This window comes from Panicum virgatum, chromosome 6N (assembly GCF_016808335.1).
Source record: "Panicum virgatum strain AP13 chromosome 6N, P.virgatum_v5, whole genome shotgun sequence".
Lineage (NCBI taxonomy): Eukaryota > Viridiplantae > Streptophyta > Magnoliopsida > Poales > Poaceae > Panicum > Panicum virgatum.
Genome location: NC_053150.1, coordinates 45,423,151 through 45,450,629, shown reverse-complemented (window position 1 = coordinate 45,450,629; position 27,479 = coordinate 45,423,151). Strand labels below are relative to the sequence as shown.

The window sequence follows — 27,479 nt, the reverse complement described above, 5'->3', positions numbered from 1 at the left end:
CTTTTGGCGACGTGGCGCGACGTTCTCCGCGGGGCGGGCGACATGGGTGGTGGCGCGGCCGAATCCGTCCGCCGACGACGCGCGCCACCAACGCCCCCACGAGTCGACGTCCACCGGCACGTCGCGGAGGAGCTTGGGAACCCCGCCACGGGGGGTGCCGCCGCTCGCTCGCTCGCTCGGTCCGCGTCGCCTCCGGATCCGTCCGGTCACGGATCCGATCGCGTCCCGGAGAGGGCCCCCGTCAAAGTCCATGGCGGGGCGCGCTCAGGCCCAAGCTCACGTCGCGATCGGTGGATCAGATCGGGGGGAGCAGCACCTGTCACCGCGGACGCGACGCCGGGGGTCTCCTCGGTCCTCCAGGACTAGGAGGAGTGGGCGCACACTCGGCGGGGCCGTGGAGGAGGATCACGGCAGGATCGGCCGCCGCGCACGCTGGGGCGGGGCCCCTCTCGCACGCGCGCTCCGTCCCGTCGGTGCCCTCTCGTGTCGATCGTACTTCGGATCGGCAAGATTCCCGCGATCATGATGCCTGTATGACCAGAGGGGATCGAGTTCTTGCAGGTCTCCCCACTAATCAACCATTTGGAGATTTTTTCCCCCCGGACTGGGGAATGTCAAGCTCGTGGAGTCCACTCGCCAGGCCGGCATCAATTGCAATTCCATCCATCACAAGGAAAGGCTACCAGTCTACCAAAGGCAGGCCTGCGAGACCACGCTGCCCGGATAGCTGATTTCGCGTTAGTGCGGCACACGGCAGACGCCACTCACGTGATCGCCAGCCACAGAATTCGTTGCAGTGCTTGATGCAAAAATGCTGCCATGGAGCAGGGCGAAAGCACTGGAGTGCACGGCAGCGCCATTCTCAGGTCATTGGGTGGTGAGAGGAACAGAGGGGCACGCAGCATAGAAAGGTTACAGCACATTGATGTTTCGCTCTGAAGCGTCTGCACAGTGGCAATGAATTTCAGCATCAGGATATGTTACAAGAGGGGCCCGTCAGAATAGGGACGACCTCAACTTGTCATATGAATGGAAGCCTATGGACAGAAGCAGCTTCACAATCTGCGATGGAAGCTTTTTGGGAAGCAGCCTAACGCTAGAGCGGCGACGCGATCGAATGAAAGAATGCAGCAAGCAGCATGGTCTTGTTTGTCTAGCCGTCACGGGAAGCGAGCGTAGTATACACACGAAACATGGAGGCTCCGCTGTGGGGGGAGCGCAAAATATGGATCAGGTCATGCGGGCTTCTGCAATGAGCAGGAATCATCTGTCATCTGTCTGACTTATGGCGCTTAATTGCCTGGGAATGTTCTCTAGCGGCATCCCCTGACCTCAGCTGGTGCCCGATCTCTTGATCACGGGACGCTTGATTGATGAGATCCTGTGATGCAAAGGGGTTTCTTCATAAGAATTTCACAAGGAAAAGCAGAACAAACTGCAACAATGTTCTGACACTCAAACAAAATACAGGGAATGTCAGATTGATAGTATGACTAGGGCTGTGTTTAGTTCCAAAATTTCTCTCTCCAAACTTCACTATTCATCTATCACATCAAATCTTTTGTCTTATGCATAGAGCATTAAATATAGGTAAATAAAAAAACTAATTGTATAGTTTTGATGTACACGACCAGACGAATCTTTTGAGCCTAGTTAGGTCATGATAGGACAACAATTACCACAAACAAACGAAAAGTGCTACAGTGTGCTATAGTGTCCGATGTCCGATGTGACTCTTTTTACCACCATTTTACGGATTTAAACACAGCCTAGAGCATCTTGATTTCAGAATATTGTACCTTGGAGGTGGAGTTTGACCCAGGAGCAGATCTCTTGATGGCCCGCTTACCAAGGTTGATCTGCACCGAGATGCTAGCTTGTGACAAATCTATACCCGAGTTTTGAAGGGCAAGATTCAACGTAGTAAGCAACCTGTTATCAGGAAGAAATAAAATATTCTTTTTCACTGAGAAGCTATACATATTTCAAGCACTACAAATACAACAACAAAACAACATTGGGAGAAACAGAAACAGAAAAATACAGATGATTCAATAAACGTATGAAAAAATGTTTTCTTAGGATCCATTATTGGTGCATACCCTTGGGAATATTGGCTTGATAAACTGATGGTCCCCTCGTCTATTGCCAATTCTGGGTTGCTTAACATTCCATTTGGCGCTGCACAACCGTCTGAAGGTGATGAATTTGTCAATTGCGCTGGTTGCTGGGATGCAACAGTGTCTGCACATGAATAAAACATCTTCCATGAGCTACAGAGATCAATAGCTCCATTGAAGGAGTGAATAAACTATACCAGATTGTAAAACCGGTAACTAAATCAAGCAAACCATACTTGTGATTTTGCCGGGAGTTTCAGCCGGTTTGAAGGGCACACAACCCTTTGGTTCTGCCTGTTCCTGTGCACCCGAAGCAGTTTCAAATGCACCTGCATTGTTATGGTCCTCAGGCTTTGCAGCAAAAGGGAATCGTGGGGATGAACCATTTTTTATAAGTTGCGATGGATCAGAGGCCATATCTCCATTTATTTCGTCCTTGTTCTGCAGCACAAGGATAAGGTTCAGATGAGATGATGGTTAGAATCTCATCGTCAGAAGCCTCAATGTGCGCAAGATAAAGTTGCTTTAATAGTTTACCTGTGAATTTTTCCAAGACGATCGGAAGTAGATGTTAGACCATGGCATGAGCTTTGCGTTTTCTTGGTTCCATTCTGGGTGCGAAACCTCGTACTTTTGTACTTTCTCTTGCAAAAACCTTATGTATTCGATAACCTGCATTTACGAAGTTGTCGATAGATTGGTAAACAACAAGATGGGAATAGATTGTCTAGAATATGCAGGAGAGCTGCGTGTCTGTACTAAGAAGGAATGCGATCTTTGTCTAGATAGAATAAAATGTTGAGATGTCTTACCTCTAAGAGAAATGAAGCTTTGTCTCGCTTTTGGTCATTTTGTGGTAAAATTTCTCTAAGTATCTGGAATCTGTAAAAGGATTAGGAGTAGAAACATTAGGTCAAGTGCATGTTAAGTGTTCTGAAAAGTGCTTACTGCTTAATGGCATACCAATATAATATTGTCAGGAAATAAAAAGAAAAGGCATCCATTTCAGGGACAGCACATGATTTTTGAACACATTGTACCAGGAAGTCCATAAAATATCCACATCTCCACTGAGAAACGGGCATTTAGCCACATCTAATGTGGTACCTAATTCCTTGTTCTAAAAATATATGAGAGACGTCGCTGCATTCTAGTCTTGCATATGTGTCTTATTTGACTATTTCCCAGCGAAACATTTGTTAGACTAGACACCATTCGCGTGCAAATCGAGTTGACTACAATGTTAAACTGCAAAAAACGTGTTTATTGACATATGTGCGCTTAGACATCAAGGACACGCAAGCAATCGAATGAAAGAAACAGCACGGCCAACCATTTCTGAATGAGATCGGGAGCTATTGCAACCGACCTGTCGTTGATCTTGCTGCGCCTGCGCTGCTCGGTGGCGGAGTGCTTGGAGCGCGGCGTGTTGGGCAGTTGGTCCGTCCCAGCGCTGCCGCTGCAGCTTCCCCCCTTGGTCTCCACCCTGACCGAGAGTTCTGCAACCAAGAAAGTACACAAGAATGAAGGAACCAAAACCCTGTCAAAATCGCCTCTCACATCACCGAACCTCCGAAACGGCTCGAACAACACGAACAAGAGTCAGATTTACCATAATTGAGCTCGTGTTACCTTTGAGCGTGGAGGAGACCTCGCGGCGAGCGGCGAGGCCGTCGTCGTCGTCGAAGCCCGCCCCACCGCTGGATCTGGAGCCGGCGTCCATGAAGCCACCTCCCGCCTTCCGCTCCGGCGGCCTCTGCTGCTGCTGCTGTGGCTGCGGCCTGGCGGAGGCGACGGTGACACAGCGCGCGGCGAAGGGGAGAGACCACGGGTGACCTGCCAAGTCGACAAACAGACACAGCGGAAAGCACACGCCTTAGCTACGTCTTCCTTTTCCCCGGCTTTTCTTTGATGAATGATTGGAGGTTGGCAAAGCGTAACATACGTTCAGTTAAAAAATACGAGCCTACCACAATGATAAGTTTATCAAAGTAAAATGGATGCAGGTTTAACATACAAAATCATTTGGAGTTTTTTTAATAAGAAATCATTTGGAGTTTGGAGTTAGAAAATCGGTAGCTACACATGGGAAAGGTTGGCGAAAAAAATTCAGCTTCATAGGAGAGGATAGAGATCAGTAGCTCAAGATGCTTTACCCTTTTTTATATTTTTTTAGGGAGAATGTGTAATCAGAAATCAGGATGTGTGAGCAGTGAGCCTATTTATTTGTCCTCGGCGACAACAATGTCAAAACTGTTCAAGTTCCCCCGTCCGGCCATCCGCCCATGGACTTAGGCCCTGTTTGGATCCTAATTTTTTTCAGAAGTCCCTATCACATTAAAAAGAATTTTACTATTTTATAGTATTAAATAAAATCTATTTATAAATGTTTTTTGACAGCTGAGTGATTTTTCGCGAGACGAATCTAATGAGCCTAATTAATTCATAATTTGCTACATTGATGCTACAGTAACCATTCGCTAATCATGGATTAATATACCTCATTAGATTCGTCTCGCAGTTTAACCCCAGAGTTCTGCAGTTAGTTTTATAATTAATATTTATTTAATACTTCTAAATACTAAACAGTTCTTGGGACTTTTTTTAAGTCTCTATTTCAAAACACCCCTCAGTGTCCGGTAAAGGCCCACGAGATGTCCTGGCCCGTAGTAGGCCCACAAGGCCTAGCCTACGGGTCCGGCCCGGGTCCATGGATCCCGCGCCAACCAGACCTACGAGTCCACGAACTATAGCGTCGCCCACCCTAGAAAAGCTCCACCGCCTCGGCACGCACGCACCTTCGCGGCCGCGTGCCACGCGACTCACGCCTGCGGCGAGCTACGCGTCGGCGTCAAGCCGCCACCAACCGTAGCCGGAGCGGCGAAAGGAAAACGAGAGCGCGCGTGGTGCGTGGCGTACCTCGAGGGTCCGGCTGGCCCCAGACGGCGAAGGGCGGCTGCTCCTGCTTGACGGCGGCGCCGGGCTGGTCCGCCGCGGCGGCGCGGCCGATGCTGAAGGTGCCGATGCCGCCGGGAAGCGCGTGCTGGCGGAGCGGCTTCTCCGCGGCGGGTCGCGACGGCGGCGGCGACTGCGACGACGACCGCTCCAGCGGCTGCAGGAAGTCGTGCGTCTTGAGGAAGAAACCTGCGCGACGCGCACCGGCTGTGGTTTCAGTTCAGAACAAAGCCGAGAAAAAACCAGCAAATTCGTAATCACCGCAAAACACGGAGAAATCATTCCGGCACGACGTATAAAAATTAAAAAGCATGCAAAAAAAGATCGAAACAACAAAAGAACCCATAGAAACCTGATGACTGGGGCACGAAAACTGCGAGAATGCTACACCGAACCCTTTCAAATTTTGCAAACTTTGAAAATTGAAATAGAATATGGACGGATTGCCAGGAGCGCAGAAAAGGTCGTGCACGGCTCTTTGCATCCACCACTACTCCTTAGCTAGGTGCACGTGATCATTTCTTTGGTCCGTTAATCTGTCGACGTCGTTGTCTACTTTTGGCCATGTTTGGTTGGAGGGTAGAAAAATTTTGATGAGAGAGAAATAAAGTTTTGACCACTAATTAGTAGTATTAAATAAAGTCTAATTACAAAATTACCTCCACAACTGTGGTACTGTAGCAGGTGCTCTAGCTAATGAGGCATTTGACCGTACGATTAGAGGATGATTGAGCGCGGTTACTGTAGTATCACTGTAGCCAATCATGATGAAACTTGGCTCATTAGATTCGTCTCGAAAAGTTACACCCATTCCTAAAAAGGTTTTACAAATAAACTTCGTTTAGTACTTCATGCATGCATTCGTCTTTTTGTGCAAAAATTTTCGTTGTTTTATCCAAACACGGCCTTTCTCAAACCACGCTGTCCACGCAACGTAAAACTAAAATCATCAAAAAGGTAATTTCGAAGGTTAATTCGTACAAACATACTATAGCAAATAGCATCTGACAGTTTTCAGACCCAGCCTATCGTGTACTAGTAGAATTACCGAATTCGGCAAAACCTTGGAAGGATTCGCCGCGCGAGCGTCTGAATTGTGATCCATCACCCAGAGACAGAGGAGGAGAGAGACGCTGAAGCGCACGCACCTTGATGAGCGGGCGGCGGCGGAGGCGGCTTGGATTCCGGCAGCAGCGGCAGGGCGGAGTCCTTGGCGGCGCTGTAGAGCGTGAGGAAGTCGTGCGTTGCCTTATCCCCTGCATTCGCAAGCCCCCCAGCAGCAACCTCTCGCCGTCAGGAAGCATGAAACCAAACTCGAGGAGGATCACCCGATCCATCTCCCGCCCATGGAAACCGAGAATTCGAATCCGAAGCACGAGACTAAACGAAGGAAAAGCAGGTCGAGCAATGGCGCGAGCGGGATTTTACCTTGCAGCCCCATAACCACGCATTACACCTCGGCAGCTCGGCTCCGCCTTCGTCTACCTCGAGCCCGCGGGGCGCGTGGGAGAGGGAGGGCGAGGGGAGAGATCTCTGCTGCAGCTTCCAAGGCTTCTCCCTTCCCTTCTCTGTCCGTGGCCTCTCCTTTCCTCCTGTCCTGTGCCGCGCGGGATGCTTTATACGGCGGCACACCCAGGCAGGCACCCAGCAGCGGAGACGCCCCCTCTCCGTGACAGCAGCGTTACCCGACCGCGACGGCCGTTAGCGGCGCGCGGGGCCGAGGCCTGAGGTGTACGGGCACCGCGGCCGGTGGAGGCTGGCGGGTGGCGCGGTGGGGATCCAGCACGTGCCGGACGTGGGTTGACCGCGGCGTTGACGCGAAGCGCAGTAACTTTTCCTCTTTTTTTAACCCGACGGGATGAGTCGCCGCTAATCCGCCTGGCCAGGCGGCCACGGTAGTAGATTAGATTACGCTAAAATCATCGCGGTCGCTAGTGGGGCGTGACCGCGACGGCGCTGACAGGGATCGGACGCTCGGCGCTTTGTCCGAGAGCGCCCGCTCGTCGCCGGCTCACGCGCGCGCGGTGGGGCGGTGAGAAACGGACGGGGTTTTGGACGGGAACGGGAGCATGTTATGTGATGCCGGCGGACGGCGACGCGGAGCCGATCCGGCAGCCAGGGGAGGAGCGGCGGCCGCGGGTCACCGATCGGAGCCTGAGGAGGCGCACTGGAGCAGAGGGCGGGCGAGAGGGGGAGAGGGGTCACGTGACGGTTGGGGGTGGAGAAGGCGGGCGGCACATGAGGCCGAAGATTGCGGGCATCCCGTGGATAGAGATCGGAGGTGGGGGGAGCCTGGGAGGGGTGGTCGCCGAGGCCGGTCATGTGCCCCCCCGCCGGCCAGATTCCGCAGGGCCACTCCTTTCCTTTTCCCTTTGTCCAACAGCGACCTCAATAATGCTTGGCTGCTAGCCTCCCAGTACGCTGGTGGCATCCGCGCCGCGCGTAGGGATGACGTACTAAATATCCGCGTATCCGCGGATACCAAATCCGACGGCGCGCGGATACGGGTTTGAGTTTGTGCCCGCGGATATGGACGCGGGTACAACTGTAAACCCAACGGATATTTTCAAACGGGTTTGAAAAATTGATACCCGAATCCGCAAATCCGTAAATAATGACTCTTGTGATGTATTATATATGAGACTAGTTCATTTATTTGCTAAAATTTATTTGTTTTCTCAAATAAATGGTGTTGACGTGTTGATTATTAGGTTATAATTTATTAATATTGAGAAATAGATGTGCATATTAATATTTACATACTATTAAAATGTGCTTGTGTTTGATTTTCTAAAACTTGCGGGTATGCGGGCGTACCCGCGGGTATGCGGGTATCCGCGGATAGCGGGTACGGGTATCATTTTCTACCCATTGCGGGTTGCGGGCACGGGCACAGCGCGCGGATTTTAACACGCGGGTACGGGTTTATGAAGTTGATATCCGCGCGGATTTTACCCGTTGCCATCTTTAACCGCGCGTCTCGCCTGCTCTGCTTCGCTTCGCTTTGCCTTGCCTGCTATCACAAGCAGCGTGACCGCCAGCATCCCATCGCCGCCGAATCCACCCTACGGGTGAGCAGTGAACAGCATCAGCCGTGGGTTAAGAATTTGCTCTTATTTAGTTGCAAAATTCAAAATTCCAAAATTATTACATCAAAAAAGAATCGTACATGCATGAATTACTAAATCTATACAAAATAAAAACCGAACTGCATAGTTTATTTGTAAATTACGAGACAAATCTAATGAGCCTAATTATGCTATGATTAGTCACTAAATTATTACAGTAATTACTACAGTACACATGTTCTAATAACATATTAATTAGATTTCATAAATTTATCTCGTAGTTTACAAACGAGTTCTGTAATTAATTTTATGATTATTCTATATTTAATTTTAAATATGCAAAGATTTTATTTCAAAAGGGAACATATCGGGTGGAAAACACAACTTCGTGAAAACCTGTGCAAATCATGTCAAAAATGTTGTTTAAATTCACCAAAAACAATCACACATGTAGATGATATGATGATACTCAATTTTGTAAAATATCATGTCCAAACTCGACTTTATTTGTGAGATATAAAAATAACAAATTTCAGATATTTTATAAGATTGTGTATCATCATATAATCTATATATGTAATTTTTTGGTGAATTTAGACAATTTTTTGCCGTAATTTATATAATTTTTCACAAAGTTGTGATTTCCACTCGATATGTTCTCATTTCAAAAACGCACAACTAAACTAGCCCTCCATGAGAAGAGATTCTTACCGCCCCACTCAGTGCTGACGTCGACGGCAACCTTGTGAGCTTTGGTCCTACGGACACGTGACAGCACCCTCCGCCGCCCTCTGCGCATGCGAGGCTGTTTGGTTTCAGCAAATTTTTTTAGCCTCTGTCACATCAAAAAAATCTTACTATTTAGAACTATCAAATAAGATCTGTTTATAAAATATTTTACACAAATGAGTGCTAATTCGCGAGATGAAGCTAATGATCTAAATTAATATAGAATTTGCTACATTTGTGCTACAGTAATTATTCGCTAAACATGAATTAACATAACTCATTAAATTTGTCTCGCATTTTAGTCTCAAAATTCTGAAATTAATTTTGTAATTAAACTTCATTTAGTACTTTTAAATATTAATATTTTGTGACGTGATATAATCTAGAATTTAGCTCCTAGACCAAACAACCCGCGCCGTGCTAGTTTCCTGTGCCGTGCCGTGCGCACCTCGTGAAACTAGAACACCGCGAGGATTAGATTAGGACGGCGCTGGTACGGCTGATTTTTTTTTCTTCGTATGAACTCCGGCGTTGATCGATCCGTTGGGAAGCTTCGTTTTACGGCGGATAATCTGTCAGAGAACTCGAATCCTTTTTTTCCTTTATAAAATGACTAATTCTCCGCTGGTGGCGCTCGTGTGCACTCGTGTCGAAAACGTGATGACCCGACCCGCCCCTGTTTTTTCTTCAAAAGCGGAGAGATAAAGCTGATCATCGGGACGAAAGAAACACGCGCTCGCTTGACTCCCGTGATGGTGCCGTGCGGAATCTGGTGACTTTTTTGTGAGATAAATTTGATTATTTTGGAACGCGCGAGTTACTGAGCATTTCTTTGCAGGGCTGCTTGTGCAGAAGCAAAAATAACCAGCATCGTGCGCGAGTGATCAACAGAAAAATCCTGCCAAGTGCCAAGTCAAATAGCGTCAAAATCTTTTTGTTTAAACAAATGCATTTGGTTCTGTCATTTGTGACGCGAAAAAACGTTTAACCAGCTCGCGTCCTCGTACCTAGGCGGTCACCATGCACGAACGCACGGTGCGTGTGCGGCCACGTACGACGAGGAGGGTACGTGCCGTCACCTCCGCCTGCAGCACCGCACGGACCGCGCCGAGTTGAGGGGGGACAATGCCCCGTGCGGGTGCGCAGACATGGCCCCCCAACTGGGCGCAAGAGACCACAGGCCGCACGGGCGCAGGCGCCCGCCTCGCGTCGCGTGCGCGGCCGGCTGGGACTGGGGCCCAGCAACCCATTCTTGAAAAAAAAATCTTCAATGTATGGAGTACTAAACGAAATTTATTTATAAAAAGTTTTCACGGATGAGTGTAATGATAGTAATTAATCGATGATTGACTACAGTGATGCTACAGTAACCATCCTCTAATCGTGCAGTTAAATGCCTCATTAGGTTCGTCTCGCGAAGTAGAACAGAGCTGTGGAGTTAGTTTTATAAATTGTCTTTATTTAGTACCCTAATTAATAGTCAAAATTTTTGTGCTACTAGTACTGATACAAACCAAACACGGCCTGAGAGGAGGCCCGCGCCGCAGCCTTTGCGGCTGAGGAGGGCCGACGACCCACGTGCGGCGCTGACACTGTGACACCTGCCGCACGTGCCTGCCCGTGCCCGCCACAGTCGCGCGTGGGATGCCTGCACCTGCGCCAGGGCCCGGTGCGACGGTCTCCGCGCGGCCGCGCCTGTGCCCCCGCGCCGCGCCGACCGTGGACGGACGCGGCCGCCGGTGCCGAGCCGAGGCGCTGCGTCCGCATACGGCCATACGCCTTCTACCGGCGCTAGTTGCCGCCCGTGCCTGCCGGCTGCCGGCACAGATCGAGATCGCGGCCATGGCGGAGGCCGTCCTCTCCAGCTATAGCGATCAGGAATTCAGGATCGAGCCCCCCCCCCGCGCTTCTGTCATGCGCACCGATCCACGACCGTCATGTGCCGCGCCAACCCGACCCAACGAGTTCTTTTCGCGAAGGCTAGGCGAGAGGCGACGCCTTTGCCGAGCTAGCCAGGACGGGGCCGGCAGCTGGTGCCTGGCGCGGCGCCCTTTACCCGTCACCCTCCCGACTCGTGGCCGACAGGCGGCACCCCATATGCCGCGGTGGTTGCACACGAAAGCGAGCCCGGCCAGCGGGCGGGATACGCACATGCGCGGCGCGTAGGCACCGTCATCTCCGTCTCCGTGTGCCGGCCGGGAAAAGACGGGCTCGTGACGGCGAGCAGGGCCATGGTCGCCGGTGGCGGTGCATTGTTTAGTGCATGGCTACGCAAAAGCAGTGGCGCGGGCGCATGGGTGATGGCCTTCCCGTTCCCCAGCTAAGAGCAAGAAAAGAGAGAAAGCAGGAGAGAGAAGGGAGCAGGCGGCTGGTGAAACGCCCGCTCAAGTGGGCGAAGATGTACTCCTGCACATCCTATTAATCTTGCTCTAAGAAAACGTAAACAAGTGCCGACCCCATGTTTCCCTCACAAGCGGCACCGTGTGCTAAACTGCTAATCTCCCTGCACACCAATCATCACTCACTGTGTTTTGCTGCTAGAAAGTTACTATTGTTTTGCGATTTTGTGAGGTACTCCCTCCGTTTCAAATTGTAGGTCGTTTGACTTTTTCAACCCCAAATTTGACCACTCGTCTTATTCAAAAATTTGTGTAAAACATCACTTCTTTTGTTGTGGCTTGCTTTATTAATACAAGTTCTTGAAGAATGGTTTAATTTTGACTATGTTTGCATAAATTTTTTGAATAAGACGAGTGGTCAAACTTGGTATCAAAAAAGTCAAACGACCTATCATTTGGAACGGAGGGAGTAAAAAAGTTATCAAACGAACCACTGATTTTCCTTCAAAAAAAATAATGAGTCACTGATGACATATTTGTTATTTTTGTGCATATATTTTCTCTACGCTGCTCTACTTGGCCTCAGCACTGCACATCTCCAATATACTCATCAGAGCAGCTACTTGTAACCTGTAGGCAGTGGCAGTCACCACTCATCAGGCATTCAGGCCTTCACTAACAATTTGGTACTAGGGGTGTGTTTAGATGAAACACAAAATTTTTTTGCGACGGAATCTTGCTAATTTGAAGTATTAAATAAAGTCTATTTACAAAACTTTTTTCACATATGGGTTGTAAATCGCGAGACGAATCTAATGATGCTAATTAATTCATGATTAATCAATAATTAGCGAATGGTTACTGTAGCATCACTGTTGCAAATTATGGATTATATAGACTCATTAGATTCGTCTCGCGATTTACAGCCCATCCATGCAAAAAGTTTTGTAAATAGACTTCATTTAGTACTCCATACATATGTCGAAATATTCGATGTGACGTTTTTTTTTGTGTTTACGAGGTTTATGGGGTGGGAACTAAACATGGCCTAGCTCTTCTGACAACAGTATCCCCATGTCAGAGCGAGAAAAGTGCCTGGCGCCAATCATTTCTGCAGAGATCTAGCTGCGACCATACTTTACAAGTAATCTGTATCCGTATGCACGGCTCGCCCGGAACACAACAGCCTGTAGCCTTGTTCGCATCGCCCGGCCATGTTACGCTAAGCCCCTTTCTCCATTTGTATATCCCCGTGCATGCACGCTGGCTCCCCTCTCGCTTTGGATCTACCCCTCCTCCCTCCATCACGCTCGCGGTATCCTCCCATGTTCTCCCAGTTTTTCTTTTCCAATCCAATCATTAAAGACACTTAACAATGCTGTTTAGATAGCGTTTCTTTATATCACGTCGAGACTTTTGCCCCCCGCTCCGAGCTTTGAAGCAACTCATCAGTAGATGACGCGATTAAAAACATGCCAAATTGAACCGACCAAGCGAGATGGTTTGGCCTGAAATATAGGATAAATCGATCGATTTTCTTCGTTGTAAAAATTGCAATCATGGAGTCACATGACCCCTTGGGCACCTACCTACCTGTTCATCCTCCTTGCTCCAAAGAGGAATGAACCATTCGATCACTCACTCGATGCCGCCACGGCGTACGTCTCATGCGCGCCCTCCGCCCAAAGCCGGACATGCCAGCTCCTTGGCGTAAACAAAAGAGCTCTTAACAAAAGAAAAACACTCCCAGAGCTAGTACGTGGCAGGCTGGCAGCTAGCCCCGTCCTTTTGCTGGAGGAACTAATTGTAATTAATTTGATTAAGTAGAGGTGGATTTGATTAGTAAAGTGTCGGAGGCAGTCTGACAGTCTGACACGGAGGAAGATTCCGGGGATGGATGGATGGATGAAAAGGCCCGCGGGTCGGAGTAATTTAAACGGGGCCGGATTAAGAACTGGTTCGCCCACTTGATCGACATTCTGTACCTTCCCCTTTGTTTAAAGAATCGGTTTAGGGATCCGTAAATTAACCTGCCGGGTGCAAAAGTCATCGCCGCTGTGTTGCTTGCGCGGCAGGGTTTGGAATTGGATTAACTGGGGGGCCCCCGTGACGTGATGCCGGAGGCCGCCCTAATCCCCGTGCTCGCGGGCCATGTGATCGCTTAAGGCCCCGTTTAGTTCGCGAAAAAGTTTGGGTTTTGATACTGTAGCACTTTCGTTGTTATTTGCCAATTAATGTCTAATCATGGATTATTTAACGTCGTTAGATTCATCTCGTGAAAATCAGTCAGACTGTATAATTAGTTATTTTTTTCAACTATATTTAATGCTTCATGTATGTATCTAAAAATTCGATGTAACGGGTACGGTAGGAAAAATTTTGGGAACTAAACGGGGCCTAATTAAAGCGCTAGTGGCCGTGACGCGTGGGGGCGCGCGCGAGAGTGGTGGTGCCGTGGCGGGCGCCTCTGCGGTTGGCGCCGCGCCGCCGGATCACGTGAGGGCGGGCGGGGCCCGGGGGAGGGGAGGGGCAGCGGGCAGGGGAGTACGTCGTCGTCGTCGTCGCCGTCCCGGCCTCCGGCGGATCACGTGGCCAACGCACACGCGGTGGCCCGGTGGGTCCCGCAGCCCCCGCGCGCGCTGGGGGACGACAACAAAAGAAGCGGCGAGGAAAGGGAAGGTTTCTGGCTTTCTGCAGCATGTTTGCGAGCCGGGCGCCCGTGGCTCTCCAAGACTCCAACTGCTCTGCTGGTTAATCCTACAAAATAAAAAAATGGTCTGCTGGTTTGTTGCGTCGTGTCCTCTTTTTCCCCGATCGTGCAGTGAACCAGTGATCCAAAACCACGTCTTCGAAGGCGTAAGCACGTGCACGTGACCTTCTTGCAGACAGCAAGCTGTGGAGGTAGTCCAGCTTCCAGAAAATCGGACGGAAGATGTCTGAAGAAAACGTCGTCCGGGGAATCGAGCGTCGCCGGCACGTCGTGGCGGGTGGCGGCCCCGGCCGCGCCGCTGTCGCTGTCGAGGCCACGCGAGGGAGAGGCATCGGCGTCGCGAGCGGCTCCGGTCACGTGCGGACACAGCACGACCCCCTATAGCCTAGCCGGGACTCTTTTCTCCTTTTTTTCCCCGTCCACCCGAGGCGCACCGCGGGGAGACGCGAGGACCCCACCGCACGGCACCACCCTCCGAGCCCGTCGCCTCGCTAGGCGTGACCGGTGGCCCGGGCCGCGTGCGGTGGGCCCCGTCCCCCCGCCTCGGCCGGTCGCCCCCGCTTGTCGCCGAGCGCGTGAGGCGGAGGCCGGAGAGCCGAGAGCGAGGCGTCCGCCTTGGACGCCGTCAGTCGGGTGGGACGGCGCGGCGTTAGGCGGACGGACGGCGACGACGTTGCCCTGGCGCCGCGGCGCCGCGCACGTGGCCTCGAACCCTCCCTTCCCCTCCCGTCAGGCCGTCAACCTGCCTGCCCGTCGCAGCGCGTCCGTTTTCCGAGAGGTTGACGTCAACTTTTAGTCCGATTCCCCTGCTCTTTTCTTCCCGCCGGCCAGCCGGCGGCGAGGTGGTTCTCCGGGCCCGTCAAAGGCTCCGCCGGTATCCCGACACGGGCGATCTCCGTCCCGTCCCGGGCGCAGCATGAACCACGTCGCCGAACGCTGCCGTGTCGCGTCTCGGCTCGTCACAACGAGCACAAAAGAAAAAAAAATCGTGACAGCGACTCGTTTGGTGCAGGCTTTGGCCCTGTTTAGATCACAACCCGTAAACACAAAAAAAGCACATCAAATGTTTGGACGATATGCATGGAGTACTAAATGAAGTCTATTTATAAATTTTTTTGCATAGATGGACTGTAAATCACGAGACGAATCTAATGAGCATACTTAATCTATAATTTGCAACAGTGATGCTACAATAACCATCCACTAATTATGAATTAACTAGCATCATTAGATTCATCTCGCAATTTACAACTCATCTGTATAAAAAGTTTTATAAATAGATTTCATTTAGTACTTCAAATTAGTAAGATTTCATCGTAATTTTTTTTTTGCCGTTCATCTAAACACGGCCTTTGGACCGAGCTGGGTGGGAAAACGGAGCTGGAAGTTGGGCGGGCCCAACCTGGAGTAACCGAGCACGTGCAGACGGGTCGGGCCCACGGGCAGGGGACGTGTCAAGTGGGCGCTGGTGGGCCACACGCCCCACGCAGCCCACCAAGCGCCTTGCTTTTTGCTTTCTCCCCCGCGCCACCGGCGGGGACGCCTCTCCTCTCCCGTCGTCGTCCGCGTGCGCGTGGCCGTGGCTGGCCGTCGCCGGGGCCTCTCTCTTAACGCGGCCGTGCGGGTGCGGGCCGTGCGGCAGCAGCATGTGGGAGAACGAGAACGCCAAGCCCGGCGGCGACCCGTCCCCGCCCCGGTCCGGCTGGGCGGGCCCAGACTCTCACGTGAGTGCCCGGGGCGCGCTGACGCCGCCGGCGCTGCCGGCACCAGTCGTCCCCTGGGCAAGCTGGGCCACGGCGCCGGGCGCTGCCGACTGCCAACCAACTGTTACCGACCCGCCGTGACGCGAGCTCGCTGCCGACCTCTCACGACTGCAGCTGCAGCAGCCTGTGGGGCTTGGGGTTGCTGTTCCGCTCGTGTGTCTGCAGCAGCAGTGATCGTGGCCACTGTCCAGCCAGACCCCCTTCTTAGCAATTGCAGTTGCATTAGCAGCACTGTAGCGTATCATACGACTGCAACCCAATCCATCAGTGTTCTGATTTCACCCGTTTCGGACAGCCGGCCCCCGTTGGCCGTTGTCGCCCGACAGAGATCCTTGAGGTCCATGATTGGTAGACGCACATGTCAACGCTCGCCGGCGCAGACATGATAGGGTTTGGACTTTGATCCCCAGCCGCCGCCAGGGTTTCCGAACGAAGCCGGAATTGTCAAGTGCAGATCCACGAATCCTGCGCTGCTCCATGAGTAGTCCATGCAACTTTGGTCGATGCTTTTTCTTCAGTATGGATCAGGGGAGGGAAACGAGTCACCAGGATGGATGCCGATGGCCGGGCATGGTCAGGACTCCAAGGCTCGCACAGGAAAAAAAGCGATGCGCGTGGAAAGGGTTGGTGGCAATGGCATGGTGGGATACTGGTGATGTGACGTGCACGCGGCGGCTCAGCTGGGGCCTGGGGGTGGGGGGGGTGGGGGTGGGGGGGGGGGGGCTGCTCATCCTCTTGCCGTTCAGGTAGAAGGTACACCGGACACGGCGAGGATGCGACGCTACGGCGCTACCGACCTGCCGTATCCGGTGCGTGGTGGCTTGCAGCAGCCAAGAACGCACACGGGCCAGCAGCAACGGCTCTGAGCTGCCCTGCCCTGTCTCGCGCACACGCTCGATCCTCCACTACAGCAGGTCAGGTACGTGTAGTAGTTTTCCCTTGGTAGCTGTACGAAATGCAGCGGCTCTGTAGTGGCGTGGCTGGCTACAAGCACAAACCACAGATTGCACTCTCTCTCTCTCTCTCTCTCTCTCTCTCTCTCTCTCTCTCTCTCTCTCTTCTTTGGAGGGGAATTGGGCTCAAATGGAGAGCGCTGGCTCGAATGGAGTATGTCGATGGCCCAGCCCAACTTAGCTTGGGCTTAAATTAAAACCCAAGCTGCTCCACGAAACAAAAGACTGGGCATTGCTCTCGGTAGGTGGAATGTTTCAAGAAAAATACTACTAGTGTCTTGGCTCGTGGGCACCAAACTTTATCCAGTAAACGTTCAGCAAAAACTGTCCAACCAGGTTCAGAAATGGTTTTCATTTTCGGAAACCGTCCAATTATATTTCAAAAACAATTCTTGCTCAGTTTTCACAAATGTCGAGGGGGTGTTCAGTAGATAATTATCGAATGAGCATTCATCAGAAACACAGAAAAACATGTCAGTTCAAGAGTATGAACTAGGGCAGGCGTTTGCTTTCCATGGCTCACACTCCATAGCAATTTTTGTGGCATCTTTGGCCGAACGAAGGTACGTGCAACCGCGGCCCGCAGGCATGAGGCATCCTCCTCTCCAAACGCAGCAACCGCCGGCAAGCCGGCAACCGCCACGATATGAGCGCGCCCCGTACATATCCGCCGCCATGCACCCACCTCATCCGCAACTCCCACCTCCATTTTCCAACCTTCCCGATCGATCTGCAGGTTCGCCATGGCCACTCCGGTACAGCCCGCCGCGTCTCCTCCTCCTCGCCCTCCGCCGCCGCCGCATCGTCCTCACCACGACACGACGCTCACGCTGGCGCTCGCGCTGCCGCCTCCCCCGTTCGCCTGCGCGCTCTCCCCGAGGCCGCTGCAAGCGCGGAGGCCGCGGGCGGACGGCGTCGCCTCCTCCTCCTCCTCCGCGTTCGCCAGGGTGCGGTCCTCGCCAACGGGGGACCCGCCGCCGTGCACCGAGTGCGGCAAGGAGTTCACGTCGTGGAAGGCGCTGTTCGGCCACATGCGCTGCCACCCGGAGCGCCAGTGGCGCGGGATCACGCCACCGCCGCACTTCCGGCACCAGCACCGCCAGGCCGCGGGGGACCAGTTCACCGTGCAGGAGCGCGAGATCGCCGCCAGCCTGCTCATGCTCGCCGGCGCACGCCCCGGCGTCGGCAAGGGCAAGAAGAGCACCCTTGTTGCCTCGTCTAGCGCGAAGAAGGAGAGCTGCAGCACGCCGACTTCTTCGCCGACGACGACCGCCGCCGCGCCGCCGCCCAGGTGCGACGGCCACAAGTGCAGCGTCTGCGCTCGGGGGTTCGCGACCGGACAGGCTCTGGGCGGGCACAAGCGATGCCATTGGGAGAGGGCTTGTGACGAGGGGATGGAGGTTGCAGCACCTAGCAGCTGCAGCACGTTGGCAACGTCAGGAGCGGCGCCACCGTCCACCACGCTGGACCTCAACCTGCCGCCGCCGGGGACGATGCCGCCATTGCCACGGAAGATCGACGAGGACGGAAGCGTGAACCCGGCGCTGGATTTGAAGCTTGGGTTCTAGAGTTTGTTGGACTAGTGGTATGGTCCACTTGCTAGGTTGATATATGCGTATGTAATCTATGTGCACGTGTATAATGTTGGTAGCTTTGTCTGTACATTTTCTAGGAGCGGCTGATTCCGAAAGGAAGTTTTCTGATCTATCTGAATTGGCGACTAGTAGGCCAGTAGCTTAATCTGAACTCGCCAGTGTACTAACTGTATGTCTGTAACATATCCGTGTACATGTTTTAGCTGATGTGTGGTAATATAATATGTTGGAATAGCTTGAGTTTGTCTTCTTGTTTTTTTTTTTGCCTGACGCAATGGTATGTAGCAATTTCTGTGTCATTGTTCAATAATGTAGTTTGATTTGCATTGTATCTTCAGATCTGCAAGTCAATGCAGACGAGCTTGCAGCTCGGTGTGGTTGAGGAGAGCTGGGATGGGAGCCAACCGGCCGGGGCTCGAACCTCGAATCCTTGTTTTGCATGCCTTCAAGTAAAGGCTGGGACTTCGGTCCTTTCTCTAAAAAAAAATAAGTCCAAGAGCAGTACATGTATGTACCATTGATTTTTTGTATGTAGCTATGGAAAGAATTACAATTATAGGACGCGAAACAATACGCCTCGCAATCATAGAACACCAAACGCCGACATCGCATGCTAGCTAGTTGTAGCACGTTCGGTAGAGACCCTTTCGTATCCATGCCACCGCCAGCTACAACTCCTCTCTCACCTCCCACCACCTCGCCGCTGCCGGAGTGCCCCCCTCCCCCATTCTTCCTCATGAACCAAGAAGACACTCATGTCTAGGCGGGCTCTGGTGGGTGCGGCTGTTCCTACGTGTCAGCAGCTAGAAACCAGATCCGCACACCGCTTGTGGCGGTACTCCTTTGTTTGCGGGTTCTCCCACCTTCATCGCACCGTCGCTACCCCCTCCTAGCGCCATGCCTGCTCCTCTGGATCGAAGTGCCCCCTTCCCGAGGGAGGCGGCACCAAATCTAGGGCTGGTGAGGCTAGATCCGTTCTCGCCCTGGGAGCCGGCGCGACAGCAGATGGGGGACGACAAATGCTCGCGGATGGGGTGCTAAACATCGACCCGAAGGCGGACAGCCGGCATGGAGGGACCTGGTGGTTGGTTGCTCGAGAGTCTGGCCGGTGGCATGTAGGGCGACGGCCTCATTGTGTTCGACCATCAGTGCAGACATGTTATGAAAACCGTTTGAAGAAATTCTTCATCGGCATCGATGACACCTCTGCCCTTCCTTTCCTCGAGGCGTGTCAATATTTCCTCACACCCCGTGCGTAGACGAGGTTTATATGAACATGGCAAGTAATAGATGATTTGGACATGAAGTTTCTAAGTAGATGAGAGATATGATGGATTGATGCTATGTGAAGATATTGCATGGTTGAACCGGGAATGAAGAAGAATGAAACTAACTGTTCTATCTTTCTTTTTTGTTTTATAGTTTTTTTCTTGTATTTGTAAAATCTCTTATTTAAGATTTAGAGTCTAAAAACCGTTGTAACTTTTGGTATATTCCACAAGTGGATATAGAGGCTGGATTATTTTTTTATTAAAAAAGTTACTCGGGTAAATGTATCTGCAGCTATTGCAACTAAAACAGATCTTGCATATCTAGATTAGGTCATGTAAGGTCTTAGTTTTCTGTTAGCTAAGGCCGGTCTCAATGTATAGCTTCATCATATGGTTACCTAGAGCAAAAATTAAGTAACTGAGCCGGATGAATTTTATGGATATGAAAGTCCTCTCACATTCCGCCACATCAGCAAATTTAAATGCTCACAAAACTCTCATGAAACTCCACTGCTAAGACTTACCTAATTAACGTTGAAAGTAGAAATAAAAGTTCTGGCTGCAGACGCTCGGTCGACTCGTCGTGTTCGCTTGCCTTTCGGCGTAAAATGCAAGAAAACCAGGTTCAGAAGCAACTGGCGGTTGTTGTCTGCTTGCACAACGCCCAGTAAGTTAATTTAATTTGGAACATACGACTGCTAATGACGATGATCTAGCAATTGTTTTTTTGCTCGAATGGTATTTCTCATGAACCATGTCTAAGGAACTCTCTTTCCATGGGCTTGTATTGAATCACCAAACTTCCATTGGAGTATTACGCCACAGTTGGATGGATTCACTTGCCCGAGACATGCACTAAAAATAGCTGTATCTCCGGATAAGCATTGCGCACGAGCTTGTTTTTCTAATCTAAAGAAGAAAAGATCGTATCTTCCAGCTAAGACCGCGCCAAAAATTGCACGGAGACTATTCTCGGCCATGGCTAAAAGGATGCCGTCGCCAGCTGCAACTGCTCCCCCGAGAGGGACCAGCGAGGGGCGGCAGCGGGGGCTATAAGAGGCTGCCGGCCGCGGGCGCCTCGCCTCTCTTTTTAACCACGGTTATGAGTTTGAACCGTCCCCTGGGTGGACGGCGAGTTGGGCCTGTAACTGGGGACGGCGCCGGCCAATCTCGGCCGTCGGCTCGGCGGCGGTGAGGCCGCGGCCGCTCGTGGGTCTCCTTCCCGGCCCCCGCCGGAAACAAGCTGCTCCTCCCTCATTGCCGCCACCCCCCGCGCGCTCCGGCCGGACTGAACGGTGAGTTCCGATGCCCCCCCTTGGTGTCAATGCCAGTGTGCTGCTCTGATTGCGGTGGAGGGGCGCATTGCGCCTGGCTAGTGATTTGATTCAGCCCTGACTTTTAATCTCCTCCCAAATTTTGGGTTTGGAGGATGCGGAGAATTTTATTATGTTTGTGAATAATAATGCGATCGAGCAGTACTTTTTTAGCTCGTTGCTGGGAATTTGCGGGGGGGGGGGGGGGGTGATGAAATGAGCAGGACTTTTGAACATTGCCGTTGCATAGGAAACATTGATGCAAGCTGCAGAGGGCGGCGTAAGTTTTTGACAGCAAAATGGCGTATATTTGATTGCTATGCCTATAATTGGTTACCAATGAACTTGGGAGAAGCCATGGAAATGCTACAGAGCTCATTACTCGATTGCCTCCTGCGTGTAAGATTAACAAATGAATTAATACAAATTGAATCTTGTGGCTTAGTTTGAATTCTGGATTGTACCATTCCAAACAAGCAGATACACCCGGTTTCAGTTTTTTGTTTTTTAAAGACACTTTCATTTTATTTTTTTGTCTTCTGAATGTTTGTGTTGGGTTTCTGCTTAAGCAATATTATGTACTAAATACAATGGAAAGTGCCTATTTCGTCTCTCCTCATATTATGAGACCAGCATATACTCAATAATATCCTTATGTTTGAAGGAAAAAAAACAAAAAGGCACTGATTAGCCATTTCTAGCGCTGGGTTTACAATTACTTTAATCTGCTTATTATGTACTATAGTCTTGATTGAGCACATGGGGATCTTGTTAATTTTCTCCTAATTGGTTGGTCCTGCCTTTTCCTTACTCATTTTTATATAGACATGGTGAAATAATCGTGAACTGTGCAAGTCACTGAGCTTTTGTTTTTATTTTGTTTTCAGGATCTATGCCAGTTAGATGTGTAATGACTAGCACTCAGTATTAGATGTCACAGCAGCTTAATGTGCACTTGGACATGCTAAGCCATCAGTAGTTAGAAATTTATCCGACTGCCATAAGTTGGAAAACTCGGTTTACTCTCCCTCTTATTGCCAGCTCAACTAGTGGTTGCCCGGGAACAAGAGAGGAGGTAGCAGCTATTACCAGCAATATATGCCTTGGAACACTGACAGTCCTGTTAAGACACAGATGGCTGTTGCAGTTCTGGATCACAGTTTGAGCAATGATTACCCCTCGAAGAACATAACTGAGGGGAGGTCCCTTAGCTGGAAGCGTGTGTTTGTTCAAACTGACAATGGTTCTGTTCTGGGCATTGAACTAGAGCCAGGAGAAAATGCACACACCGTAAAAAAGAAGATGCAGATAGCCCTTAATGTATCCACTGAAGAGAGCTCACTGACATTTGGTGATCAAGTTTTGAACAATGATCTCAGCTACGTTCTTAATGACTCGCCATTGTTGCTCACCAGAAATCACATGCATAGAAGCTGCTCCACACCTTGCCTCTCTCCCAAAGGGGAAGGTCAGCAGCGTGATCGAAGTAAAGTTATTGAAATCCTTGGCTGCTCAAGCCCTTCTGCTGCAATGAAACAGTTGGTTAAGGATATCATCAGGGGAATTACCAATGGTGTTGATCCAGTAGCTGTTACTGGTGGGATGGGAGGTGCCTACTATTTTGGGGATATCTTGGGCCAACGTGTTGCAATTGTTAAACCTACTGACGAGGAACCTTTTGCTCCAAATAATCCTAAAGGTTTTGTGGGGAAGACTCTTGGGCAACCAGGCCTCAAAAGATCAGTACGGGTTGGTGAGACAGGGTTCCGAGAGGTTGCTGCATACCTCCTTGATCACAAGAATTTCGCAAACGTTCCTCTTACTATGTTAGTCAAAGTTACCCACAGTGTGTTTAATGTGAATGAAGATGTTAACTGCAAAAATAAGACCACTAAGAATAAATCACAGGCTCATAGCAAGATTGCCTCATTGCAGCAGTTCATTCCACATGACTATGACGCCAGTGACCATGGAACATCAAGCTTTCCTGTCTCTTGCATTCACAGGATTGGCATACTTGATATCAGAATCTTCAACACCGATAGACATGGTGGAAATCTTCTAGTCAGGAAGCTTGACAGTGAATCTGGTCGGTTTGGAGCACGGGTAGAACTCATTCCCATTGATCATGGTCTCTGTCTTCCAGAAACTCTGGAAGATCCTTACTTTGAGTGGATTCACTGGCCACAGGCATCTATTCCTCTCTCCGAGGAAGAACTTGAGTACATCAGAAATCTGGACCCTATAAAGGATGCTGAAATGCTTCGAATGGAGCTGCCCATGATTCATGAGGCAAGTCTTAGGGTGCTGGTCCTCTCGACAACATTTCTTAAGGAAGCTGCAGCTTATGGCCTCTGCTTGTCTGAGATAGGGGACATGATGAGCAGGCAGTTCACTGGGAAAGAAGAGGAGCCTAGTATGCTTGAAGTTCTGTGTATGGAAGCAAGGAACTGGGTTAAGGAAAGAGAATTACTTCTACCAGAAGCTGACTTTGAAGAAGATGACGATGATGATGATTGTGATGCAGACTTCACCCAGTTCGATCTTGACTCAGGAGATGATGCAGCTACATATGAAGCATCATTTTTCAGCAAGTATGGGTCTATCGGGGTAAGTTGTAGGAACCCACTTTCAAAATTAACGGAGGGAAATGAGGACATCGAGGAGGATGAAAGTAACGAGGTGAGCCAGGATGATGTCGACGCTTGCACCAGTCCAGTTCCTAAATGTTCTCATTCCAACTCAAAATTGCCGGTCTTTTTGAAGGGGCTTTGCTTTAGTGGAAACAACAAGTGCCGCAACAGTGTTCCAAAGAGTAGGGTGAGTGCTAGAACGGACTATTATAGTGGCTATCATAGCGAGTACCAGTCTGCAGGTTGGAGCGCCAACGAGATGCTACCTCCCAGCTCAAGTTTTGTGAAGCTATCAGACTTGAATGCCATTGAATGGAGTGCATTCCTTGAAAAGTTTCAGGAGTTGCTCCCAAGCATGTTCCATGAGAGGAAGCAAACTGCAGCCTGCAGCCCATGGATGACGCAGAGGATGGGCACCTCTTGCCAGTTTTGACTTTTGACAACAGAGGTATGCTTCGAAGGTAACATAGGCCATAACTGGGGTATGCAGCAGCCGGTGTGTTCGACCAAGGTGTCAACTACCGGTCGTAGTGCTGGCCTACTGATAGGTGTATTGAGAATAAGGCCGTGTCAGATATTTGTGTTTCCAGCAAAATACTGTGGCGTCTGTGCATAGGTATAACTTATGGGTGGTGCATTTTTATTTCTGTATGTATGTCTGGTTACATTGGACATGATATGTGCCTTTATGAGGGAGTGTGATGGACTGATGGCATGCTCAGTTCTTTGTCATTGCCATTCTAAGTATTGTGGACAGTTATCATAAAATGGCATTTAGATAATACTGTGTACATACATATATATCGTCTCTATCTGTTTTCTGTGGCTTGTGCAGGCACATTGACTGAAGAATGATGCTGAACTTGCTTTGAAACATATCAATGACATACATCAGCACTCATCCCTGTGTTCATCTGTAACTCTGTATTCGCAATATCTTGTAGCCTTGTTTCCACTCGTAGCTTCAGAAGCATACTTCATCTTGTTTATTTAAAAGCAGTTTTCTTCTATTGTACTCGGCACTAGCATTGCATTGCCTGATGTATCTCACGGCATCTCTCGCAAAGTGTTTACTTATAATGTTTTGCATTTTGCTGCAGTAGTGCAGTGTCTTCACAACGCCCTCAGGTTTCTGAATGTAAATTTTCTTCTGTTCTGCTGTTTGCATTCTGTTCTTTTTGAGCCCTGATTCTATTTGTTTTGTTTTCTGCAAAATCTCGTAACATGCTATCACTGCTCTATTCGAGTTCCTTTTCCTCTTTTTCGTTACTGATTAGATATAGTTTGCCATCATTTTTACAGGATCTGTTCAGATGGGTATTGTTTTCAGTTTTCATGTCCATAAGGTAACAATGTGCCATCATCTCCTCCTCCTGCTGCATCAAAATAAGTTTTGAACGTAAATTGCTGCGTAATTATATGTAAGTAGAGAACTGAACCTAATCGAGATCTTCAGAGAAACAAGCAATTCACCTATATGCTCATCAAATGCGTTGGAGAAATGGAGTCCTTCAAGAACCTGAATTTGCACAACCGGCGTGAGGTTCAAAGGAAGGATCCATTGGAAGCACATGAGCTGCATCCGATCACCGATGTGTTGCCCCCTTACCAGATGACTGATGTTGATTGTGGACAGCCTTCATTGCCTACATTACAGAAGAGATTCAGTTTGTGAAATCAATCATCTAGTTCGTCAGGATTTCGTCTTTTTTCTTTTTTCTTTTTAGCAACTTGCATATTTCCTGAGTTGTTTCCAATTGCATCAGAAATTCAGAATCTGCAGCATCTCTTGGCACCCAGCACGCTCGTTGCTCCCGCTTTGCCATCCCATGGCCGCCGGCTCGACGCAATCGAGTCTCGTCCCTCGAGCCGCGAGCGCACCGGCGATGGGTGGTCCCCTACATCGGAGCAGTTGAATCGCGTGCTTGCTTCCGGCGCCCGTGCTGCCGGAGCCGGCCGGGAATCACCTCGATCTCCTTTGAACAGGGAGAGCGAAAAGCTTGCGCTGCTAGGGTTTTGAGCTGCCACGGACGGTGGCCGTCGGCGACGGCGTCGGAAGCAGGGGAAGACAGGGAAGGTCTCATTTGTAAATTTTATTTTATTTTTTTGCAAAATATAGATCCGATATTTTCCAAATTAGGGGGATTTATGTAAAATATAAATAATCGCGATCCAATTGGGTCTGTTTGAAAAATATCTAGGGCGGCGGCCGGCGAGGCCGCTCTGCGCCTCCGCCGCCGGCGAACACCGCGAATCCCATCGCCGTACATCCGACGCCACCACCCGTCAACAGAACTTACCAGCAGTGGTGGAGATTGCACCGTCGGCCCCGCCCGCGCCGCTGCCTCTGGTGCCGCGCTCGCAACCGTCCGCCGGAGCCCCCAGCTCCGCGGCAACACCGTCTGGTCGCCTTGCTCTCATCTGCTCCACCTGACCGCCTCCATTGCTGGCCCTCCTCACGTTGCTGTGTTTTTTTTTTGAAATAAAACCTTGCTGTGCTTGCTGGCCCAGCCATTTATCAATTGAAATCAACAAGAAGAAATTCAAACCGAGTATCCTTGGTAATCTGCACTGCGAGGCAACATCTACATATGTATATGGTGAGAAATTGAGATTGATGTTGGAAGACAAGCGCTGCTCGCATTGGTCTCCATTGGACCTGATGAATCAGACAACTCATCCCCTTCGTCGATGAGGAACCAGTTTCGATTTTGTTCTGTCGCTCTATAAAGCAAATAACTACAAGAAAAAAAACACTAGGAAATTTAAAAATTGAATCTGAATAACCGAGAATTAATGTGCCAATAGATGGGTTACATTTTCAAAAAAATTTAGTACTAGTTTCATATTTTTATAATTTAAAATAAATTACTTATAGTTTTTATTTTAAATTTGATTTTTTTATTTTATAAAATAAAAACCACCTTTGAACCATCCTAAAGTTCAAATTTAACAAGTTTCGATAGTTGGATGGTCTTTGTTATTCGGTTTTATGGTCAGAGGTTAAAAATCAGACTTTTATGATAGTTTAAAAGTGTAAACTAGATTTTTACTAGTTAAATAATTATAAAGAAGACCCGTTAAGCTCAACAACCTGAATTAATATTTGGTAAAAAAATCTTAGAAAAAAACCTTATTGTTACACAAGCCTGTTGCAGCCCCTATTTCAGTACTACTACTGGAGAACTTTTCAAGTTTAAAGAGAAAATAAAATTATTACATCATAACTTAGCATTTACTCCCTCCGTTCGGAAATGATCTACATATTTTGACTAGAGAAAGTCATTCGAAGTAAAGTTTGACTTATTAATCACTCTTAGAATATAATGTCAATTACGAATAACTCAATGTCATCTCAAAACCTCTTTGAATACATATGTATTGACATAAATTTTATAAACTAATTATACATATAATTTAACTAATTATTAGTCAAAGTTTATAAAGTTTGACTTTCTCTAGTCAAAATATGTAGATCATTTCCGAACGGAGGGAGTACTACTCTACATTTCACACACACTTCAAGAAAATGACACCAGAAGAAGGTGTAAAAAAAAATTGGAGCGCCGAGCGAGCGAGCGAGCACGCCGCCGACGACCGGCCGGCCGGCGGCTACGCGGCGATGTTGGTGATGCCCCAGGACCGCTCGGCGAGGCGGACGCACTCCGGGAAGCGGAAGCAGTCGACGAGGTGGTCGATGGCCATGCCGGCGGCCTGCATGAAGGAGTAGACGATGACGGGGCCGACGAGGCGGAAGCCCCGGCGGACGAGGTCCTTGCTCACCGCCTCCGACTTGGGCGTCCGGAACGGGATGTACTTGTGGTGCCGGTACTTGCCCACCACCGGCCGGTGGTTCACGTGCCCCCACATGTACCCGCTGAACGACCCGAATTCCTTGGCCACCTGCACCCATGGAATTTGCATTTGTCTCTCATGCATGGCCTCGTTTATTAGAAGTTTTTTTAAACAGTTCAGGGAGAAATCATTTTTGCAGTTTAACCCCAGGGTTCTGCAGTTAGTTTTATAATTA

The 27,479-nt window shown here is 49.8% G+C and overlaps 4 protein-coding genes across 6 annotated transcripts; 2 read left to right on the top strand and 2 right to left on the bottom strand.

Moving 5' to 3' along the window:
- Window positions 1–904: 904 nt before the first annotated feature.
- Window positions 905–6,673, bottom strand: LOC120678692 (transcription factor BIM1-like). Of its 3 annotated transcripts, XM_039959991.1 has the most exons (12): window positions 6,504–6,673; window positions 6,224–6,331; window positions 5,040–5,264; window positions 3,753–3,956; window positions 3,490–3,619; window positions 2,933–3,002; window positions 2,658–2,792; window positions 2,357–2,561; window positions 2,103–2,244; window positions 1,800–1,932; window positions 1,231–1,381; window positions 905–1,198 (listed from the first exon to the last, which is right to left on the bottom strand). In XM_039959991.1, the coding sequence occupies exons 1-11, from the start codon at window positions 6,514–6,516 to the stop codon at window positions 1,271–1,273; spliced, it is 1,476 nt and encodes a 491-aa protein (XP_039815925.1). In that variant the 5' UTR covers window positions 6,517–6,673; the 3' UTR covers window positions 905–1,198; window positions 1,231–1,270. The 3 variants fall into 3 exon arrangements, with proteins under 3 accessions (XP_039815925.1, XP_039815924.1, XP_039815926.1); XM_039959990.1 differs by having other exon boundaries at window positions 905–1,381; XM_039959992.1 differs by lacking the exon at window positions 5,040–5,264 and having other exon boundaries at window positions 905–1,381; window positions 6,504–6,672.
- Window positions 6,674–17,380: 10,707 nt separating this feature from the next.
- On the top strand, window positions 17,381–18,205 carry LOC120678211 (zinc finger protein ZAT2-like). Its single transcript, XM_039959360.1, has one exon. It carries the CDS (start codon window positions 17,381–17,383, stop codon window positions 18,203–18,205), a length of 825 nt encoding a protein of 274 aa, XP_039815294.1.
- Window positions 18,206–20,615: 2,410 nt separating this feature from the next.
- Window positions 20,616–24,231, top strand: LOC120678691 (phosphatidylinositol 4-kinase gamma 6-like). The gene is made up of 2 exons (XM_039959989.1): window positions 20,616–20,798; window positions 21,704–24,231. Exon 2 carries the CDS (start codon window positions 21,915–21,917, stop codon window positions 23,880–23,882), a length of 1,968 nt encoding a protein of 655 aa, XP_039815923.1. The 5' UTR covers window positions 20,616–20,798; window positions 21,704–21,914; the 3' UTR covers window positions 23,883–24,231.
- A 2,298-nt stretch (window positions 24,232–26,529) lies between these two features.
- On the bottom strand, window positions 26,530–27,444 carry LOC120678694 (DNA-3-methyladenine glycosylase-like). The gene is made up of 2 exons (XM_039959994.1): window positions 26,952–27,444; window positions 26,530–26,691 (listed from the first exon to the last, which is right to left on the bottom strand). Exon 1 carries the CDS (start codon window positions 27,386–27,388, stop codon window positions 27,062–27,064), a length of 327 nt encoding a protein of 108 aa, XP_039815928.1. The 5' UTR covers window positions 27,389–27,444; the 3' UTR covers window positions 26,530–26,691; window positions 26,952–27,061.
- Window positions 27,445–27,479: the final 35 nt, after the last annotated feature.

Bases quoted from the DNA above. Each gene is read 5' to 3' on its own strand.
- LOC120678211 (XM_039959360.1), top strand. From the start codon at position 17,381: ATGGCCACTCCGGTACAGCCCGCCGCGTCTCCTCCTCCTCGCCCTCCG.
- LOC120678692 (XM_039959990.1), bottom strand. The intron at 3,003-3,489 runs GTCGGTTGCAAT...ATCCTTTTACAG, and splicing joins CGCAGCAAGATCAACGACAG to ATTCCAGATACTTAGAGAAA. The intron at 1,382-1,799 runs GTACAATATTCT...TTTGCATCACAG, and splicing joins GGTCAAACTCCACCTCCAAG to GATCTCATCAATCAAGCGTC.
- LOC120678691 (XM_039959989.1), top strand. From the start codon at position 21,915: ATGCCTTGGAACACTGACAGTCCTGTTAAGACACAGATGGCTGTTGCA.
- LOC120678694 (XM_039959994.1), bottom strand. From the start codon at position 27,388: ATGCATGAGAGACAAATGCAAATTCCATGGGTGCAGGTGGCCAAGGAA.